This window comes from Saccostrea cucullata, unplaced genomic scaffold (assembly GCF_032062105.1).
Source record: "Saccostrea cucullata isolate Sc308-1 unplaced genomic scaffold, CSIRO_AGI_Scuc_v1 ctg258, whole genome shotgun sequence".
Taxonomy (NCBI): Eukaryota; Metazoa; Mollusca; class Bivalvia; order Ostreida; family Ostreidae; genus Saccostrea; species Saccostrea cuccullata.
In genome coordinates, this window is record NW_026931770.1 from 269,692 (window position 1) to 283,721 (window position 14,030).

At 34.0% G+C, this 14,030-nt stretch overlaps 1 protein-coding gene across 3 annotated transcripts; it reads left to right on the forward strand.

Moving 5' to 3' along the window:
* Positions 1 to 262: 262 nt before the first annotated feature.
* Positions 263 to 13,990, forward strand: LOC134233489 (alpha-N-acetylglucosaminidase-like). Of its 3 annotated transcripts, none has more exons than XM_062715461.1 (23): positions 263 to 326; positions 742 to 787; positions 1,326 to 1,483; positions 1,626 to 1,810; positions 3,977 to 4,124; positions 4,368 to 4,438; positions 4,652 to 4,813; positions 5,587 to 5,652; positions 6,627 to 6,690; positions 6,823 to 6,893; positions 7,129 to 7,203; positions 7,292 to 7,373; positions 7,604 to 7,753; positions 7,837 to 7,979; positions 8,172 to 8,244; positions 9,189 to 9,284; positions 9,722 to 9,807; positions 9,975 to 10,079; positions 10,229 to 10,412; positions 10,646 to 10,689; positions 10,800 to 10,857; positions 11,105 to 11,204; positions 12,637 to 13,990. In XM_062715461.1, exons 1-23 carry the CDS (start codon positions 312 to 314, stop codon positions 12,861 to 12,863), a joined length of 2,409 nt encoding a protein of 802 aa, XP_062571445.1. In that variant the 5' UTR covers positions 263 to 311; the 3' UTR covers positions 12,864 to 13,990. The 3 variants fall into 3 exon arrangements, with proteins under 3 accessions (XP_062571445.1, XP_062571446.1, XP_062571448.1); XM_062715462.1 differs by lacking the exons at positions 5,587 to 5,652; positions 9,189 to 9,284 and adding exons at positions 5,703 to 5,768; positions 9,044 to 9,139; XM_062715464.1 differs by lacking the exon at positions 5,587 to 5,652 and adding an exon at positions 5,821 to 5,886.
* Positions 13,991 to 14,030: the final 40 nt, after the last annotated feature.

Consider the following 14,030-nt stretch of genomic DNA (forward strand, 5'->3'; position numbering starts at 1 on the left):
ATTCTCGACTACATACTTCCATAGCAATATTTTTTGCAATCAATGGGGGGCAGGACATGTCGTTCATCAACTGTTTCGAATGAAACATGAACTTGTTTGTAGTTCGTTTCGCAGAATTTAATTTATCAGATATACAAAAAAATAATAACGTGACATTTATTATCCAAAATAAACGTCTTTTAATGGTCGGTATGAAAACATTATTTTAATATTTTTTTAATCCGGAAATTACTTTCATGATGTTTTGTATTTTATTTTTACATTTAAAGTCACATGACACAAACAACTTTCACATGATCAAATAATGTAAAATGATTTCTGTAAAGGTAATTCTTTATTTTTTATGTTTTGTTAATGATTAAAGGATTGTTGCCATGCGAAATGTTTTAAAAGAAATATTTTTAAAACGTCCAGGGCAGACAGCACTGCAGATTTATTTTAGTTTCTAAAAGTTACTGGGATTTAGAGAAAAATTTATAATTATTTCAAAAAATGATACAATCTCACTGAATGTATTTATTGTTATATTGACATTAATTTTAAGTTTCTATGAAGGAGGGATTTTTGTTGTATGATGTCTGTATTTTTTATCACATTGTGTTTACCTGTTTGGTGACTGTATTCTTTTAAGAGAAAGGCCAAGCTTTGGGGCAAAAGCCTGTCCACTTCTCTAAAGAGCTAGAATACTTTGGCAGCATCCTAATTATAATAAATTGTTTCTTTTTTTGTTATATTTTGTAGAACTTTGTTATTTTATTCATCAACTTAATCCTGGTGAATTCTCGAGGTAAGTGAAATTTAATTATGCTTTGAAATGAAATTCAGTATCCTAATTAGCATTAACCATAGTAGGTTAATCGTGACCCTTGCTACATTCATTATGAAGCATTTGTCAATAGACTTTTTCACGGAAACTGCATTACTGCTCTTTTGCAGGGAAAAATGATATAGTTTGGTAAATATGACGTAAAAGTAATTGTTTAATATACATCATTTAATTATCTGTCAACAAAAAATTCGCCAAAAGTTATTATTTTGCCCTTCTATTCAATTTTCAAATCAACATCTTCAAATTATGATACAGTTTATGTTTACATTTTTTCCAGATTTTAGAAATGAATGCATTTTGGATTTTTTCAATTTATAGCAGCAAAACGACATGGTGGTTGCTAACAGTACTTTAGCATCTTAGGAATTAATTTGAATTAAAACTGTTTAGGGAGCTTAATGTCCTGTTTTACAGAGATAAAATACAAGTCAAGAAATACTACAGACCTTGTGAATCATTTGAAACAAAAACATTTCCACGAACATTTCTCATTTAGATTTTGAGTCCCTGTCACATTTAAAACCAAAGGCTTCAGCAGGAAAACAAGAGGAGGCGGCCAGACAATTATTCCAGCGAGTTCTGGGATCTCGAGCTAATGAGTTTAAGGTCAAAATCCAGACAGATCTAGGGCCAAAAGAGAAGGATACATTTGTCGTAAGTCACCAGCATGTGTTTATGAGAATCTTAGTAGTTAACTTGGAGGGTTACATGTTTCAGATGAGTTCCAGAATGTGACCTGTTTATACTTTGATGTCAGAATTACTCACAAAAGTTTTTGTTTTATTGTTCTGTGTAGATCAATACACAGGAGAAGTATGTTGAGATTGTGGGAACGACAGGCGTGGCGTCTGCGATGGGGCTGTACTACTACCTCACTAACTACTGTAACTGTCAGATAACCTGGGGAGGGAGACAGCTGGCTATCCCCTCACCCCTCCCTAAAGTCAACGGAGGCAGTGTGAACATCACAACTAATGATAAGTATGTTTATTACTAAACAAGAGGACTCTAAAATAAAATTATGCTTTATTTCTGATTTTAGGGGAAAACAAACAGAAAATACAAAGTAAAAAAGGAAGTAGATAAGGGACATTTAATATTATTTTAAGATACACATACAATGATTCACATTCACATGAAAGATTTAGTAAGTGTAGTTACAATTGATCTCCTTGATATTGTCTTGATAAGTGCGGACAGATTAAACTTTGTAGAGGAAATCTGTTCCTAACTCACTGTACTTCTTTCCTTGACCAATTTTTCTTAACCTTTTGACTTTGTCCTTAGAGTTTGACTACTTTTGAAAAAAATCTTAAATTTTCGTTGTTACTTTTGATGCTAGGGCTTTCGTATATATTTCGTCATGTGTATCTTATAAGACCTTTGATTTGTTTCCAATGTTTTTGTACTCATGACCTTGTACATGTAGTTTGACTTACATTTGAAAAATGCTAACTTTGACCTTGAGCTTGCATACATGGGGCATAAGTGTTTCACAACTACACTGTTTTTTAGCTCACCTCAACGAAGTTGGGGGAGCTTATGTAATACCCTCGGCGTCTGTGTTGGCGTCGGCTTCCCGGGTTAAGGTTAAGGTTTTTGGAGCAGTTTTCTTTTTAAGTACTTCTATGTCCTATATTGATTAGACATGCATGGAATATGCTTCTAATGTGTTTCATTTTACCAGTCAAAGTTTCAGATGCTGCAATTTCAGCAAAGGAATGACCAGGTTAATGTTTTTGGAGCTGGGGCCCGTTTTACAAAAGAACTTACAACTTAAGACCAAATTTAGTTCTTCGTATAAATTTTTAAATAACAATATACTGAAAATGATTTTAATCTTTCTAAAAGGAATTTAGTAATCTGTTTTCACAATAGCAATTTTAGACAGAATCATTATAATTTTTGCAAAATGTTACAGTCATCCGAAGTTTTTTGGTTTTAGTCGTAAGTTCTTTCGTAAAACAGGCCCCAGGTTAACATTTTTGATGCAGTTTTTGCTGTAGGTCTCATTTCCAAGAAACTATAAGCCCTATGTTGACCAAACTTGCATGGATGATACATCTAAGGATGTACACTACCAGACTTGCTTCAGATGCTGAATCTGACCTACATTTTCCGGTTTAGTGAACAGGTTAATGTTTTGGGTGCAGGTCTCATTTCTAAGTAATTATAAGCCCTATGTTGACCAAATTTGCATGGATGATACATCTAAGGATGTACACTACCAGACTTGCTTCAGATGCTGAATCTGACCTACATTTTCCGGTTGAGTGAACAGGTTAATGTTTTTGGTGCAGGTCTCATTTCCAAGTAACTATAAGACCTATGTTGACCAAACTTGCATGGATGATACATCTAAGGATGCACATTACCAGGCATGCTTCGGATGCTGAATCTGAGCTACATTTTCTGGTTGAGTGAACAGGTTAATGTTTTTGGTGCAGGGTTCATTTCCAAGATACAATGAACCCTATAATGACCAAACTTGCATGGATGGTACATCTTAGGATGCATACTACCAGACTTGCTTCAGATGCTGAATCTGACCTTCATTTTCTGTATGAGTAAACAGGTTAAAGTTTTTGATGCAGGATTCATTTTCAAGTAACTATGAGCTCTTTAATGACCAAACTTGCATGGATTATACATCTAAGGTTGCATTCTACCAGGCTGGCATCAGATGCTGAATCTGACCTACATTTTTTTCTAAGTAACTATTAGCCCTATGTTGTGCAAACTCACCTGGATGATACATCTTAGGATGCATACTAATGGACTTGCTCCGGATGCTGAATTTGACATACATTTTCCAGATAATGGACCAGGTAAAAGTTATGGGTATAGGTCTATTACCAAGAAACTATAACGCTTTAATAAACCAAACTTGCCCATGATGATGCATCAAGGGATGAAAACTCTTAAACTTGCTTCAGATGCTGGATTTTGATCACATTTTCGTGATGAAGAACTAGTTTGAAGTTTTTATATTGGTCTATTCCAAAGTATCAGATCAAAATTGCATAAATTTTGCATTTTGGAGGTACACTTTTTGTTGGGTAATTGTGTGACTTTGCCCTACTTAAAGTCAACATTCTTTGAGGTGAGCTCTGTAATCTCTGATTACCTATGTTTTTTCTTTGTCAGGTTCCGGTTTTTCCAGAATGTGTGTACAGTTAGTTATTCCTCAGTCTGGTTTCAGTGGAAGGAATGGGAATCCTACATTGACTGGATGGCCATGAGAGGAATCAATATGGCTCTGGCATTCACTGGACAGGAAGCCATATTCCAGAGGGTGAGTTTCTGGAAAGCTTTGTAGATTAAATTTTCATATATATATATTTTACTTATGTTAATTGTACTTAATTCATCTTGTAGGTGACTTGAATATTTACCATGCCTATTTGTGGAATAGAATAATCTTGAATTTACATTTGAAATTAAACTGACAAGTCTATCCTGAAAATAATTACAAAATTTTTTGTACATAGATGTAGGTTTACACAGTGATGAAGTTCTTATTGTTTTTGACACAAAGGTTTACATGGGGCTTGGTTTTACCATGGAGGATATGCAGAATCATTTTGGTGGACCGGCCTTCTTAGCTTGGTAAGACTTGTCATAGTATTTGCCCGTATCTTTGAAAAGATTATTTTTTCTTAAAAGAATATATGCTATGGTATAGTTTAAGGTAATATGAGACAATAATAAGTTACATGTGTGAAGAAAGTCTACATATATTATCAGTTGAACAGAGTACATGATAAACACAGCTTTATTGTATCCTCATTACATTTGTATCAATCTTGGTCACATCTTCAGGTCGCGGATGGGTAACATGCACGGTTGGGGCGGTCCTATCACACAGAACTGGATCGACGATCAGCTGATCCTACAACACAAGATTCTGGACCGGATGAGATCCCTGGGAATGATCCCCGTACTCCCGGGATTTGCTGGCCATGTCCCTGAGGCTACAATTCTGTAAGTCAATCTGTAGAGGAAAGAAATGAATGCTGATTGTTTTAATGAAACATATGAAGATAACGAACAGTATTCAAGATCAAAAGTCCATAAAACAATACAAAACAGGGGCAGAGCAAACACAGACCTCCAAAACATCGAAGGTGGGATCAGGTGCCATGGAGGAGTGAGCATCCCCTGCTGACCAGTCACACCCGCCATGTGCTCCTTGGCATGATCGGGAAATAAAAGAAAATCTGTTGTCAATTCAGTGTGTAAATAATGGACTAACAATTAGTATGATAAACATCAGTCAGCATTTGACTCAATGATGAATTGCATTTGCTGACAAGGTCATTGTATCGACCATTGAACTTACTAAATGATGACCTTAAGTGAGACTGTTGATATTCATGTGTCATCAACTTGTTTGTCAATAATTTACCTCGTTTTAGAAATTGTTCATACATAGAGCATGCTCTTGTGAATGGAAGTTAACTTTGAAACCCATTCTTATCAGAAAGTGATGGAAGCTTGTGAGGGTCACTTTAAAAAGTGTAATTAGTAATTACTAAGAATAAGTCAATGTAAATTTTCTTTGTATATAACTATACAGAAATTTTGACCAGCAAAGTTCTTATTCTGCAGAATTTCATAAAAATGCTTGATTTTGTCAAATGTAGAATGTACAAAAAATTAAGAGTTTACATTAATACACATTGTTTATGTTGAGCGAGATAATATCTTGCTGCCAGATACATATAGATTTGTACAGTAAGGAGATGTATTTCCAGGAGGTACCCCAAGGCTAATGTGTCCAGACTGACTGACTGGGCTGGTTTTAACCAATCCTATTGCTGGTAAGTCCAGAGTTCCCCTAATACCTTCACTTCCTTGGCTTTTTTTCCAGGCACTACCCTACAGCCAACGTGTCTCGCCTCCGAGACTGGGGACACTTCAACAAGACATACTGCTGGTAAGGCCACATATCCCACAATTCTCCTCAATTCCTCTTGCTTTTATTCCAGACATTTCCCCACGGCCAATGTATCTCGAATGCGAGACTGGATGTATTTTAACAAGTCGTACTGCTGGTAAAGTAATGTGTACACATAGAATGGTGGCCTATGGGTGTAATATATACACAGATGTCTTGTTATATAGGGTTGTGCAAAAGAATCAAGTTGACTGTTATTTAGGTGTATAGCTTTGGAGACATTGTAATGCAGAAATTGTAATTGTTTGTCTGTTTATCTTTTTTTCTAGGTGTCTGTTAAACTTACTTAGTTTGTATTCCCTTAAGGTCTGATTTAATCTTAAATCCTTTTATCAAAAAATGTTATGCTGTGTATGTTCATATCCCATACTTTTTATATTTTATATTGGACTGAAAATCCTTCTGCAGGGTCTCTTCCTGACTGAATTTATCACACAGCGGGAATGTTTATGTCACTAACATTTGATATTGCTTGCTTTTAACATGTCCCAGTGCTTTATGAAATTGATGATTTTATACCATGGTGATTAGCTACTCTAGAGTAGCTGCATGTAGTTAATGTGCTTACAGCCTTATAATTTGTAAAATCAGTTTTGATTGCTGTAAATCCCAGTACACCGTTGACGGAACATAGATAATAAATAGATTACTAATATTATATAGATTTAGACTGATTTGTTTGTCTAGTTCGGTATTTCTTCAGTACATTTGATGAAGAGATGCACAGCCACAAATTTCATATAAAGATTTTTTCATTATAACTGTAAATCTTGTTAGATAGAGAACATCTAGTGAAGAGACGCTCTGAATTTTATTTAATATTTATTTGGTTTATAGTAACTACCTATTGGACTTCAATGATCCCCTGTTTATGAAGATTGCAGTTCGTCTTATAAAAGAGGTATTTCAAATTTTTTACTTCTGTCAAATTAACCAAGATAAAACTAAACCTATTATATATGTGTAAATTAAAGATCTTTTTTGAAAAAAAAACTGCAGTAGAAATGATTGATTGTGTGTTTTATATCGACAGATGGAGTATGAGTTTGGTGTAGATCACGTGTACAGTGTAGATACTTTTAATGAGATGGAACCACGGTCTAAGTGAGTACAATTTATTCTGTATATTAAACACAGAGTCAAATTATCATCCATTAAATGGATACTGGTTAAAGATGGATTACAATACATGTATCCCTAGATATACTAGTAGTTTCAGTTAACTTTTTCATGATTTATTGTCCATAAACTGTCACAACTTCCATACAGAACTGCATTGTACAATATTAACTAATATCTATATCACATGTACAGTGTAATTGTTTCTTTTTCTTGTCAGTTCCACAGAATATTTAGCTCTGTCAGGTCGTACGATATACAAGACTCTGAAAGAAGGAGATCCTAAAGCCATCTGGTGAGTAGCAAAACATTTAAATCATGATTCAAATACATTTATTACAGTTAATGTATAAAAGTTACCATGACTCTAACTACTTATATAGGTTGATGCAGGGATGGCTATTTATAGATGAAGGATTTTGGAAACCACCACAGATGAAAGCTCTTTTGACATCTGTTCCACAGGTAACCTTCAGAAAGTCTGGGTTCACTATCTAAGGAATTTTAATCTACCTGAGTGATGTGTAAATTATACTTCTCAAACAGCGTTTATGAATCATCCAGCTCTCTCTCTCTCTCTGAATCTTCCAAAAAAAGATAAGGGCTGGGGTGCATGGGGGAGGGGTTGGAATTAAGATATCAATAAGTAAGTTACTACAGATGTTTCTTTATGTTATGTTTTTGTGTTTTTCCAGGGGGAGATGATCATCCTAGATCTGTACTCTGAGATCATCCCTATCTTCACCCGGACGGAGTCGTACTACGGTCAGCCATTTATCTGGTGTATGTTACATGACTTCGGAGGGACAATGGAGCTCTATGGAGCCCTGAAACTGATTAATGAGGTAAAATACAGGAGTGCTGAAACAAACTATTGATGGTTTTGCAAATAAAAATGAATATTTTGATTTAATGTCAATTGTTTCAGGGCCCCTTCAATGGCAGGGCCTACCCTAACAGCTCTATGATTGGTTTGGGAATGACCCCTGAGGGAATCTTCCAGAATGAGGTCATTTATGAATTCTTCACAGAAAATGTGTGGAGGAAAGAACCCCGAGATATATCGTCATGGTAGGTATTTATTTACTGACGCATTAATCTTGAATATTAGTAGTTTTTAAAAACCAGATCTATTTTCTTAGAAAATAAAATGTTTTCTCATTTTAAATAATTAAGCAGTAGCCATATTTCTACTAATTCTCTTTTCCTTTAGTCAGAATATACTGTTACAGGATCACATTAGAATTCTTTTTTTTTTTGCAGGATTAGCAAGTATGTCCTGAATAGATACGGGAAGACAAACAAGTTTATAGATCTGGCCTGGCAATATCTGAAGGTAAGAAAGCAAGTTACTAAATAATTCTAAGTATTTGGGATCAGCTTAGAACATAAAAATGCTTGTCACACTGTTCATGTTCTTATAACTTCAACTGGTATTTTGGATCAGCCTTTTACTGTAAACATACCTGTATATAACTGCTTATTTGTGTTAATGTTATATCAAGTGAAACTGTCGAAAAATCTTATAATCTTGAATTTTGTAATGATGCCTTTAGAACATAAAAATGCTTGTCACATGATGATTCTAATGCACTGCTTGTAAACATACCTGTATATAACTGCTTATTTGTGTTCATGTTATATCAAGTGAAACTGTATCTTAATCTTGAATGTGATGATGATGAAAAATAATGCATGCAATATACTGCATGCATACTAATGTTGAAAACTGTAAGACAAAAAATGGTCCATCTTTCTGGGTATCAACATCATTTTAACATTGTTCGTGATGTCCTCACTATGCAAAAAAAATTCTTTTGTCTTGCACATGTCTTTTACTTACTCTATAATTATTCACTGCTCACAGTGTAGCAATTTTAAATAAAATATATGTTGAAATAAGATGCTTCTCTGCTTGAAAAAATTTAGAAAGATTAAAAATTTTGTGAAAGAGATTCCAGAATTGTAAAGAAATTTTAGAAAGATTAATACCAGTAGCTTAAAGATACAATGTAATTAAGAAAATTAAACAGCTTTGTTTTAAAGTAAATAAATTAATATTTTCAGATAAATTTATAATTTTTAGTGATGTGATCATGTTTGACTTGATTTGAACTTTGACCTCTCTCTATTAGAACAGTGTGTACAACAATTCAGACAATCTTAAGGACCATGATTCCCAAACTATCCCCGTTACCCGCCCCCGTCTCTCTCCCATGCTGAAACCTGACGTAAGTACCTAGTCAGGGTCTCTAATGTGTTTGTTCTGTGTTTGTATAGCTTGGGGTTTACAACAACACTGATTCTCTACATGACAACAACATAGACATTATAGTCACAACATTACCCAGAATGACTCCATTGATTCAGCAGGATGTAAGTACATGTGTACCCATAGGAGTAGAATCCTCATCCCACTTCACATTTTCCTTTATCACTTTTTCCACATATTGTACATGCATATGATAAACATTATAAATATATTTGATAAGGGTGTAGACAGGTTTACACTTCATATTTATTAAAATTTTAGTAGAATCTCATGACTTTAATGATTGAGAGCATTACAGATCAAATGTTATAAAATTGTGTATTGAAACTTTGCTCACTTAATATTATCAAAACTGCGAATTTCAGGTGTGTTTGTTTTTCATGCATCCTTGCACTTTCACAAAACTAAAGAGCTGTATGCATTTTATGCAAATTTTTGCTCCCATAAGTCATATATTGAAAAGAAATAACATGTGCTGAATTGATTATATTGTATGAATAAATAATATATGTGTGATTAAGATAGAGTTGTTTCCCTTTAGGTGTGGTTTAACCCTGAGGATTTGTATGTTGCCTGGGATATAATGACCTTGAACTTAGACGACTTCAGCAACAGCTCTCTGTTCATGTAAGTAAAGATAACTAATAAAGATATCAGGAGTTCAATTTGCATGTAAAATGATAAGTCTGTTTTTTTATACATGAACATCTTTGTTTGTTGTTAGTGTGAAAAGAAGGTTTTTATGCAGCTTTTCATGTTTACAGTTGATTTACTAATGCCACATGTTTTTGTAGGTATGACATAGTGGATGTGACCCGTAACAGTTTACAGATCTTGTCCATTAAATACTACACTGATTTAGTTTATGCCTTTGGTCGGGGAGATATTAATGCTGTAGAGTAAGTCATATGTTTTTAAAACAGTTCACCATAAATTTCAAGCATGCACAAAATTTTTACAAGTTATTTTTCTCAAAACTTCATATATTCTGTAATTATTTCTCATTTTCACTGGGAAAGAAATACACTCATTTCTTGTTTATTTTCAGATCTCTTGGGAATAAATTACTAGGGTTGCTGAGTGACATGGACACAGTGCTGGGGTCGGATTCTCACTTTCTGTTGGGACGCTGGTTGAAGGCAGCAACAGACAATGCTATGGACATGCAGGATAGCTGGTTCCTACAGTTTAATGCTAGGAACCAGATTACACTGTGGGGCCCTAGAGGGGAGGTTTGTCTCTCAAAAAAATATCAAACTCATGCTCAGATTAATCTGCTTGGGTTCAATTGAAAAGAAATAAAGAATATAACTTCTGTATGATAAATGCAAATGGAAGATAGCAAACAGTCTTGTTACAGATTACATGTACATGCTTTGAAGCTTTGACGTGTGGCAATTCTCTTACGTACTTTTTAAGGTGAAAATTAACAATTTAAACAATGGACCTATTTTATGTTTTGTAGATTCGAGATTATGCTTGTAAACAGTGGTCTGGACTTATAAAGGAGTAAGTATATATGATTCCTTTGTGTCTGCTGAGCTCAAAGTTAAACATTGAAAACCATGACTTTTCCACAGATCTAATGATGTTTATTATTTTGGATTTTTTTCTTTTAGCTATTACTTACCTCGGTGGGAGATATTTGTGAATTACACAATGGATATAATGATACATGTAAGTCAGAGGTGAAGGTTAACTTACCTTTATAAATCACAGGTATAGTGTTACCTGGTCGGCAGCTGTGTTATGCAATGTTAAAAAAATTGCTTACCTCAACAATTATTGCAAGTTGTGGAATTATAGATTTTAAAATTATTTCTTGCACATACAAAAGGTTTTTTCCTTGTAATGTATCAAAGAACAATAAATGAAATATATAGTGTAGGTAGACTTTTTTATGTTATATTATATTCTTTTTCAGAATAAAACTTACAATGCCACTGAGCTGGATATAATGATATACGATAAAGTAGAGTTTCCATTTAGCTACAGACTCGACCAGTATCCCACAGAACCCCAGGGTAAGGACCAGATGTTTACTAGTGCGCAATTCCTCAGGATAGGTTAGGGATCAGTTATTAACTCTGCTACAATTCCTCAGGATAGGTTAGGGATCAGTTATTAACTCTATTACAATTCCTCAGGATAGGTTAGGGATCAGTTATTAACTCTGCTACAATTCCTCAGAGTAGAGTAGGGATCAGTTATTAACTCTGCTACAATTCCTCAGAGTAGAGTAGGGATCAGTTATTAACTCTGCTACAATTCCTCAGAATAGAGTAGAGATCAGTTATTAACTCTGCTACAATTCATCAGAGTAGAGTAGGGATAAGTTATTAACTCTGCTACAATTCCTCAGAGTAGAGTAGGGATCAGTTATTAACTCTGCTACAATTCCTCAGGATAGGTTTGGGATCAGTTATTAACTCTGCCACAATTCCTCAGAGTAGAGTAGGGATCAGTTATTAACTCTGCTACAATTCCTCAGGATAGGTTAGGGATCAGTTATTAACTATGCTACAATTCCTCAGAGTAGAGTAGGGATCAGTTATTAACTTGCTACAATTCCTCTGTTACAATTTCTCAGAGTATAGGAGGGATTAGTTATTAACACTGTTACAATTCCTCAAAATAGGTTAGGTGTCAGTTATTAAATGTGCTACAATTCCCCAGAGTAGGGAATGGAAGAGTTATTAACTCTATTACAATATCCCAGAGTAGGGAAGGGAACAGTTATTAACTCTATTACAATTCCTCAGAGAAGAGTAGGGATCAGTTATTAACTCTATTACAATTCCTCAGAGTAGAGTAGGGATCAGTTATTAACTCTAATACAATTCCTCAGAGTAGAGTAGGGATCAGTTATTAACTCTGCTACAATTCCCCAGAGTAGAGTAGGGATAAGTTATTAACTCTGCTACAATTTCTGAGGATAGTGAAAGGATCAGTTATTAATTCTGCTTTAATTCCTCAGATTAGAATAGGGATCAGTTATTAACTCTGTAACAATTCCTCAGAGTAGGGTAGGGATCACTTAGTAAATTCTGCTTATCAAATACCTGATAAATTCTTTTTAAATATATAATATTAGCTTCTAATTGTTTTGTTCTTCTTCTTTATGATATGAAAATCTTTACTGGTCAAGTTGTACTGTGATTTTTCTTCTAAAATATTCAAGTTGTCAAGAAATGTCACTTTTTAGGGTAAAACTTTCTGTTTATTATCTAAATGGGTAACATATCAAGGAAGATGAGTAGTAAAGGTCTCATTCAGATGACTGTGACTCGCAATGTGTATTGCAACCCTTAAGAACATAAATCATTCTCCCTTTACTGTAGAGCTAACTTCCTCCAGAAAGTACAATTATCATACTGTGGATGGAGCTTTTGTTGATTGAGTGAATTATTTTTTAATGCTTTCTTTGATTTATTAATTTATTTCTGTATTAATCAGGTGACAGTGTAGCCATTGTCAAGTCTCTACACCAGAAATACAGACCAGAAACTCAGTCCGATTTCTTCCAAACTCTACAGAAAGCCACAGAAGAGAGACACAAAAAAGATAAACGAAACTGGATCCAAAGAAAATATGGCTCACGAATGAAACAGTCTAAAAAGAAAGTATCTCCATATAATCCACAGCTTCATCATATAGTTAATAAGGATCTGGTGATTAATTAGTGCTTAACGAGTCATGTCTCAGGGGGATTGTCAGAGTACAAGTAAACATGTATAGATGTATGGGAAAAAGGAATTGGTATAACTTGTCAATGTGGGTAAAATTGCATATCTGGGTAAAAATATTGGTTTGGGTTAAAAAGTATGTCGGTGAAATTTATATAAATGGGTAGTGACGTTCTAACTGGGCATCATTTTAAACAATGGTTTCAGATTGAAAACATAATCCAAACAGAATTTTTATTACCGGTAGCACTGTAGCAGTATTTTCCTGAGGTCTTTTAAAAACTCTTAAAAACTTTAGAAACGTCCAAACTTGATTAAAAATAATTACTTTAATAAGAACCAGGCATCTGCAGCAGGAGTTGATTGATGGTTGTCAGTCCTAAAATGAAGAATGTGTTTTTACAAATGTCAAGAATATGTGTTTTTCAGTGCTTATAGCAATCATGTATCAGTACTTAAGACACAAGCTTGTCTGTGATAGTTAGTGTGCAATCAATGTTAATAAAAACTTCAAGTTGGTTATAGGCTTGCACTAGCATGGTAATGTCAGCTCACAAAGATTTTGTTTTGTACTCCATTCTACTGGTCAATGAAATTTAAGTACTGTATGTGTAACTTAAGGTGCTATTGAAATCATGTTATATCTAAAGACTCTTTCATCTTGGGGGATCTATAAATCATTATTCATTTGTAAGAATATTGATTTCTCACTATATTTTAAATTAATTTTTTTTATTGAAGAAAACATTCCAGTTGTGATAAAAAAGCTGGCTAAATGCATTCCACTGCTTAAATTGTGAACAAAATGTTGTAGTTGCCAAAAAAAACTTGTATAAAAAGGATCAGTGCTTGTCGTAATTTGATATTTGGATCGATCTGTTTTAATCATGCCTTTTCGTTGACTTTCATGCTGATTGAAAGTAAATTATTTGCTGCTTTAATATTGATTCTTAGTTTTCCAATTGCAGGTTGTAAATTATGTCAGGTGGAAAATGTAATCTTGATGTTACTTATAATGACATACTTGAATGTCATGTCTGTATGATGTTTATCATGATTATATATTATATATACCGGGGTATATATATAAGAAATAAATTTTAAAATAAAAATTCTAAACCTTACATATCTATAGTCATACAAGTCTGAAATTATGCTAATGGC

Coding starts and splice junctions, on each gene's coding strand:
- LOC134233489 (XM_062715461.1), top strand. Junction 1,484..1,625: donor AAGAGAAGGATACATTTGTC/GTAAGTCACCAG, acceptor TGTTCTGTGTAG/ATCAATACACAGGAGAAGTA. Junction 7,754..7,836: donor CCCTGAAACTGATTAATGAG/GTAAAATACAGG, acceptor CAATTGTTTCAG/GGCCCCTTCAATGGCAGGGC.